The sequence below is a fragment of the Rattus norvegicus genome, chromosome 16, assembly GCF_036323735.1.
Source record: "Rattus norvegicus strain BN/NHsdMcwi chromosome 16, GRCr8, whole genome shotgun sequence".
Taxonomy (NCBI): domain Eukaryota; kingdom Metazoa; phylum Chordata; class Mammalia; order Rodentia; family Muridae; genus Rattus; species Rattus norvegicus.
This window is the reverse complement of record NC_086034.1, coordinates 7456182-7463746: the sequence shown is the minus strand read 5'-3', so window position 1 is coordinate 7463746 and position 7565 is coordinate 7456182. Positions and strand designations below refer to the sequence as shown.

Below are 7565 nucleotides of genomic sequence, written 5' to 3'. Positions count from 1 at the left end.
AGTGCTCTTAACCGCTGAGCCATCTCTCCAACCTCGACAGAATCATTTTTAGAAACAACACTGAATTAGCATTCTATAACCTGAAGAGTGACTTCAGATATTTGACGCTTGGCTTAAATCCTTAAAACATTTCTATACAGAAATCAAAGTGGCTATCTGAACTGTTCATGTAAAAGACTACATGTGTCTAAGACTACAGAGCTGTCAGTGGTGCTAACGGGACCTCTGGAACCACATACACATAGGCAAACTTTCTAAGTGGGAGCCACAGGGAGGTCAGTGAGCAACATTCTGTGTTTTAACGAGGACTTCATGATCCAGATACACAGTGAACCTGAAAGCAACCTGCAGTCCTACAGATGTGTGCTCATCACACACTCTGGACAGAGAGATAGCGGCGCACTGTCTACTGTGTCAACCGCACCTTCCTATTTCAGGACGATTCCCGGGCAGCAGCGCCAACCTGAAGTTTGAAATAGTATTCCCGTCTAACACCCGACACAATAGTCTCTGATCACTGAATCACCAGCACAAGTCCTAAAGAACAGACTCCTAAGAGTCTACTAATGGCACAGGAAATGAACTGACAGAAAGCCAGAAATGTCATCAGCTCAGAGTTCATCCTATCTGAGGGTGCTGTGGGTTTGGGGAGGGATTAATGAGAGAAATCACAAACATTTCACTCAGCTAATTTAAAGCAGTTTTCATCTAATATTCTCCTGTATTGATTGATAACTCTGCAAACCAATCCGTCCACTTGGTCACAGCTGAAGCCACAACCACAAACATTTACAGTGTCTGACAGTTACATAAGGCATTGCACCACGTGCTAGCAAAGACAGAAAGCTCAGGATGTTCAAGTCCCTGCTAGGAAAGCTTCAAACTGTTAGATGATACCAGTAAGTGAAGAGTCCCAAATTAAGGCACCAGTCACGGAAATGAAAAAGGTGACATCTCATTCTGGAAAGGGTATGAAGAAAAATTTAAATCTGGAGAGAGAATTTTAAAAGGTGGAAGGGACTTTATCAGTTGCTTAGAGAATGAGGCAGCTGACAGAAGCAAGCTGTGTCTAGAGGAGTATTACAGGATGACTACGTGCGACTGGGCTATCCCTGTTCCCACCAGAGACAAACTATGTCACTTTGGACCAACAAGCCCAACCTGAAATCACAGCTACTCATTTATGAGATGAAAAAATAATAATGATTTTAATTACCTCAAAATTATTTACCTGAAAGACAGCTAGGTAGGAAAAGGCTCTAACACGAGGAAAGAAAATCGTTCATGTTCATGGTTTAGTAACTATTCTCTCTTGCGTAATCAAAACTAGGGAATATTAAAGGTATTTTAATTTATAATGTTTTAAACAAATGTTCTATTATTAACAAATGAAGCATAAATACTTGAGAGGATTAAAATAACATGAGAAATGCAAATGACCCAAACTGTATATAATTTTTAAAAGACTGTACACTAATCTAGTCCTGAGTGGAAACTTACTTAACAAAAGCCTGCTACCACTGTTTAGGGAAGTGCTTTGGTAAGTAATTCGCACTTGAAACTTCTCAGCAAGTACACTTTCAGATACTTAGGTCACAGCATCAAAAACTCACGTTCACAGAACAAAGAGTACAAAGTTCAAAACAATTTAAAAAAGAAAGGAACCACCCAAATAAATGTCTTAAACAAATGATGCTGCTTACTGCACAGTTCAGCTCAAGCAGAACTCTATACGCAGGCTGAGTCTAACCCTGCCTCCTCCAGCCTCTCCAGCACTAGGATGAAAACATGCACCACCAGGCCTCCCTGTAAAATGTGTTAGTGTTTAAAAAAAAAAAAGGTTTCCTGCCCTTTTTTCTAAGAGAGATGCTGCTGCCACCCTGCTCTGGTGATGTGCTTACAACGCTGAACGCACGGAGAGCGGCTGTAGCCAGGGACAATGACCTCACAGCACACATGCAGAGGAGGAGGAACTCCGTGCTTTTGTGGCTTCTCACCTAAGCATCTAATCTGGAGTAATCTAAAGAAACTACCCAAACTACGGGAATACATACATATACATAACACACGAGTTACTACTGTGTAATTACACATACACAGACGTTACTCTGGTGTAAAGTTAGCAACCCACTTATTAGCACAGTAGTGATTTTATCCCTGTGGGGCAGTTCCCGTCTGTAATCCCAGCATTCAGGAGACTGGGCAGGACAGTCAGCAGTTTGAAGGCAGCCGAAGGCAAAAAGTGAGACCCTGTCTAAAAACCCAAACCGGGAGGGAAAATCTAGGCATGAAAGACAGTTCCTTCTACTGACGATGGTAGTAGCATTAACAATATAAAAAATTACTTTAACAAGAGAATAAAACAAAATGTCAGACCCAAATTATCTACCTAAGACAAGCATTTGAAAAACCATTAAAGTAAAATAAAATTTTGTTGGTATGAAGAATTGTATGTACTTTTCTTAGACCCTTTTAAAAAACAGTCTCATCTTACAGCCAAAGAAAAACCCAGCAGACTTTTACCTTATCCCAGAAATCAACCAAAGCTGTAAAGTCCCATTTCTTAGAATATGCCACATTGTACTTCAGAATAGCATCCTATGGAAAAAACAGAAACAAAATCTTATAACACAGTCATGTAAGGTCTCTTATAAATTACTTCCAGTAAATTTCTTTTTTTTTTTTTTTGGTTCTTTTTTTCGGAGCTGGGGACCGAACCCAGGGCCTTGCGCTTCCTAGGCAAGCGCTCTACCACTGAGTTAAATCCCCAGCCCCCCAGTAAATTTCTTAATGCTAAGCAAGTTCCCTTCAGACATTAGCTATTCCACACTAGTAGCTACGGAGAGACAGAATACAGACTAATTTATTATTCACAGAAGATAAATAAGATTAAAAATGTTAAGCAGCAGGAAGAAAACATAATTACCCTAAAGCATTCTAAATGGGGACAGTGCACTCCAACTGCACAAAACTCACACCCTAGGGAATTAAAAAATAAAGAAATTACAATCATCTGTGGCTGACATCATATGTTGTATGCACATATGTGTTGTCCACTTCTCTCTGTGCACACACACACACACGTATACTAACATCACTACACACACTTAGATATTCTCATGTACGACAGATACATAGTCACTTGTAGCACTAAAATACCACTGGGGAGGGAGTAAGGGAAGAAAACGTTTAAAAGAAAACTGACTGAAGACCATGACCTTAAAGTACAAGTGTGTGTGTGTGTGTGTGTGTGTGTGTGTGTGTGTGTGTGTGTGTATGAGAGAGAGAGAGAGAGGGAGGGAGGGAGAGAGAGAGAAAGAGAGAGAGAGAATGAGAATGCGGGCATGCATGGCTGTATTGATATGTTCCTGTGCATAAGTGTGTAAATATGTCCATATACATACAGAAGCTACAGGTCCTTGTTCAGTGTCTTTTTCAATCGTTCGTCACCTTAGTTTTTGAGACAAGGTCTCTCCCTGACCCAGAACTCACTGACTTAAGACTGGCTGGCCAGAGAGCCCCAGGGATCTGCCTTATCTCCATCTCCCTAAGCACTGAAGTTACAGACACACACTCAGCCTTTTTAAATGGGTGCTGGGGAGCCGATTTCAGGTCCTTGTGCTCGCACGGCAAGTATGTTTTCAATTGATCCATCTCTCTAGGCCCTACTATTAACTATTTTTATAAAGTATAAAATATAATTTTGTTAGTATAGAAAAAGTATATATATTTTCTCAAATCCTCCTACAGAGTTGAATTATTTTACAGCCAAAGAAGCACACTTCTATTTTATCACGGAAGTAAACCACAGCTATACAAAACTGTGTATGATGATACAAAGCCTCCCAGTTCACACCAATTCTATATTCATATAGAATGGTAAGTCAAAGTACGCCATCTACTGGTCAAAGTTTTAACATCTTGAGTAGCTAATACTATGCACTGGGTCTCCTCAGTTAGATATGCATAATGCAATCCGTTGTGCAGAGGAAACCAGTATTTATAATTAGCTCTTACCTAACTCTTTTACATATCTACTTTGCTCCTATTTTATATAATTAATAAACTAATAAGTAGAATTCAATAACAACTATATTGTTAATTTAATTTTTTTCCAAGGGAATACTCAAGTCTGAAATCCACTGAGTTAAATTATTACTATAAAGGTTCCACGCTAAAAAATTAATAAAAAGCTTCCTAGAAAATATTTCATGTCACACAATGAACAAGTATCTACATTAAAACCCAAACCTATAAAAATATATCATATTAACTAGGAATCAAGGGATATCTACAGTCCTTCAGAAAAGAAAAACATTAACCATAGAACAAAGGTAAAAGCTCTTATTTTTCTCTCACAAGCCATAAAACAACATTTTCTATTAAGAATTAAAAGATGTTTAAGGAGTCCTTAGTAGGCTGTTTCAAAATGTTATATGATAAAGTAAATAGTAATGTCTGTCTACAAACAAATAAATGGCCACATAATGCATTTAGATTTAATCACAAAGGTGAATCTTAAAAATCTTCAATTAAATCAAGCACTACAGCATATGAAGACTCCTGTCGTAAATTATCAGCTAATCTTTAGTGGAAAAAGGAACAAACTTTTTATCTGAAGCCAGCATAGAGAAAGCAATTGTAAAGAAGCAAGGTGAATGTCGGAGATGACGAGAACGGTGTGTGTCTCGACTGTGGAGGCCTACCTCAGCAGTAGACATAAGCGTCAACAGGGTTTGCTCTACACGGTTCCTCAAAGTTGATAAAGAGAAACACTTTAGACACTGCTTATTTCCTAATTCCTTCCTCACATTTTATAGTTAAAATAACCCCAATAAAGTTATTGTATGCTACCTACGGTTCAAGCCCACTTCAGGATACCAAATGAGCATGCTCAACTCTCTTACATAAGTGGCGGAGTATTTGCTTATAATTGGGCACACCCTCCTTTATACTTGGGTTATTTATAATTACTAAATCAATGTAAATAATATAAAGACAGCTATAAGTTATTGTATAAGGAATAACTGTAAGAGAAAAAGCTGAGCATGTTTTAATTCTAGCTACAATGTTCTTTTCTCTCTTTTTCGAGGCAGGGTCTCATACTATAGTATGGAATCATTATGTCGCTCATACTAGTCTCAACCTCACAGCAAACTTCACACCACACATGGGTGCTGGGATTAGAACCACAAGAAGTGCTGCCATGCCTAACTCAGATTTCTTATTTTAAGCTGGTCAAATCCAAACATGAGGAATAATAATAAATACTGCTTACCTCCCCGTCTGTGATGCTATCAAGTGGGCTGATTGGATTTGCTTTTATTCTAGTCTTCAAACCCCAACAGTACCTTGAGGTTTTCATTAGGAAAGCTGGGTGCCAGTTTGTAGTTAGCCTTCAACTACTCAAGTTCCTTCTAGCTCACAATAATAAACACAGGTGCTTTCTGTATGAATTATCCAGTACACTATTAACAGAACTAGGACTAAGGATACTACTGTTTCTCCTCTAATCTTGGGATATCCGAAGCCCCAAATCTACCCCGAAATGAATAAATAGCACAAAGGTTATGGCCATCACAGGCTTAATATTTACTTCTCACTTCACATCCCATTCTTTGAGTGAAGAAATTACTACAGCAGATATGAGGAATCTTGAAAGATTACATCGTTTTGTTGATAAGATAAAAATCACATTAAAGCAGTTGCCCCATCCTAAAGTAATCGAGGTGCATAAGGAACTGCTGAAGAGGTGAGCAGACTAATGTAGAATGGTACAATTATTCTGTATGCTTAAAGAAAACATATAAAAATTAAAAAAAAATAGGCCAATTAGAAGACCAGTGCTTTCCCAGTGGCACTTGGATAGTCACCACAAAGGGTTTGCAAGTGTCTGAGACTGGGTTGTGAAGACAGAGCCCCAAACACAAGAGGCATGAACGTGAGTGTGCTTTACACAGGCAGAAACAATCCTTGCCATGGACTGCACCAAGCCAGTGGACCCTAGAGGATCTGAATCAAAGTGTCACTACCATGTCTATCTGCAAGGAAATCTGGAGAAAGACCTCATCTTTGCACCCACCAATGTCTATCGACTGTTTATGATGGTAAAGAAAAGAGTAAAAACAATGTAATTATTTTTTCTGTATAAATGGCTTAAAATATGCAGAAAGAGAGAGTCAGAGAGAGACAGGAGAAGAGAGAGAAAGTTAACTATAAATTATTTTTACCTTGATCATGAAAACAAACAAATCAAATGCTGGGTTATTATATTTAAAATGGAACAAAACTCAAACTGATACACACCCACATGAGAACCGGGTGAGCTCGTAAGTACACGGTGATTCATGTGTATACATATGAAATCAACATCCTGACAACTCGTAAGTACATGGGGATTCATGTGTATACATATGATATCAACATCCTGACAACTCGTAAGTGCACGGTGATTCATGTGTATACATATGAAATCAACATCCTGACAACTCGTAAGTACATGGGGATTCATGTGTATACATATGATATCAACATCCTGACAACTCGTAAGTGCACGGTGATTCATGTGTATACATATGAAATCAACATCCTGACAACTCGTAAGTACATGGGGATTCATGTGTATACATATGAAATCAACATCCTGACAACTCGTAAGTACATGGGGATTCATGTGTATACATATGAAATCAACATCCTAACAACGTGTAAGTGCATGGGGATTCATGTGTATACATATGAAATCAACATCCTGACAACGTGTAAGTGCATGGGATTCATGTGTATACATATGAAATCAACATCCTGACAACTCGTAAGTACATGGGGATTCATGTGTATACATATGAAATCAACATCCTAACAACGTGTAAGTACATGGGATTCATGTGTATACATATGAAATCAACATCCTGACAACTCGTAAGTACATGGGGATTCATGTGTATACATATGAAATCAACATCCTGACAACGTGTTAAGTGCATGGGATTCATGTGTATACATATGAAATCAACATCCTGACAACGTGTAAGTGCATGGGGATTCATGTGTATACATATGAAATCAACATCCTGACAACTCGTAAGTGCATGGGATTCATGTGTATACATATGAAATCAACATCCTAACAACGTGTAAGTACATGGGATTCATGTGCATACATATGAAATCAACATCCTGACAACTCGTAAGTACACGGGGATTTATGTGTATACATATGAAATCAACATCCTGACAACTGACAGACCTTGAAAATCTGCATTTTGAAGGAGCCAATTTAAAGAGTTCACTACAAGGTTTAAAAAGAATCCCAGGGATAATAATGCCCCTCAGCTTTCCAAAAAACTTCAACAGCTTTACAAGTTCACCACTGAAAGACAGTATATGGGTCATGGTGGTGCACATCTTTAATCCCAGCACTTGGATCTCTGTGAGTTCGAAGCCAGCCTGGTCTACAGAATGAGCTCCAGGACAGCCAGAGCTACACAGAGAAACCCTGTTTCAGGAAACAAACAAACAAACAAACAAAAAAACAATTTGCTGTTTGAAAGGGATAAAATGTT

General features: G+C 38.5%; 1 protein-coding gene across 6 annotated transcripts in view; it reads right to left on the bottom strand.

Annotated features, from left to right (window-relative positions):
• Nucleotides 1-7565, bottom strand: part of Parg (poly (ADP-ribose) glycohydrolase) — a 107890-nt gene that overhangs the window by 86839 nt on the left and 13486 nt on the right. For all 6 annotated transcript variants that reach the window (XR_005494674.2, XM_017600258.3, NM_031339.2 and 3 more), the window contains one exon: nt 2524-2598. Coding sequence is in view for 5 of the 6 variants with exons in the window: in XM_017600258.3 (XP_017455747.1) it covers nt 2524-2598 (75 nt within the window). In the remaining variant the exon portion in view is untranslated. The remainder of the gene's footprint in view (nt 1-2523; nt 2599-7565) is intronic.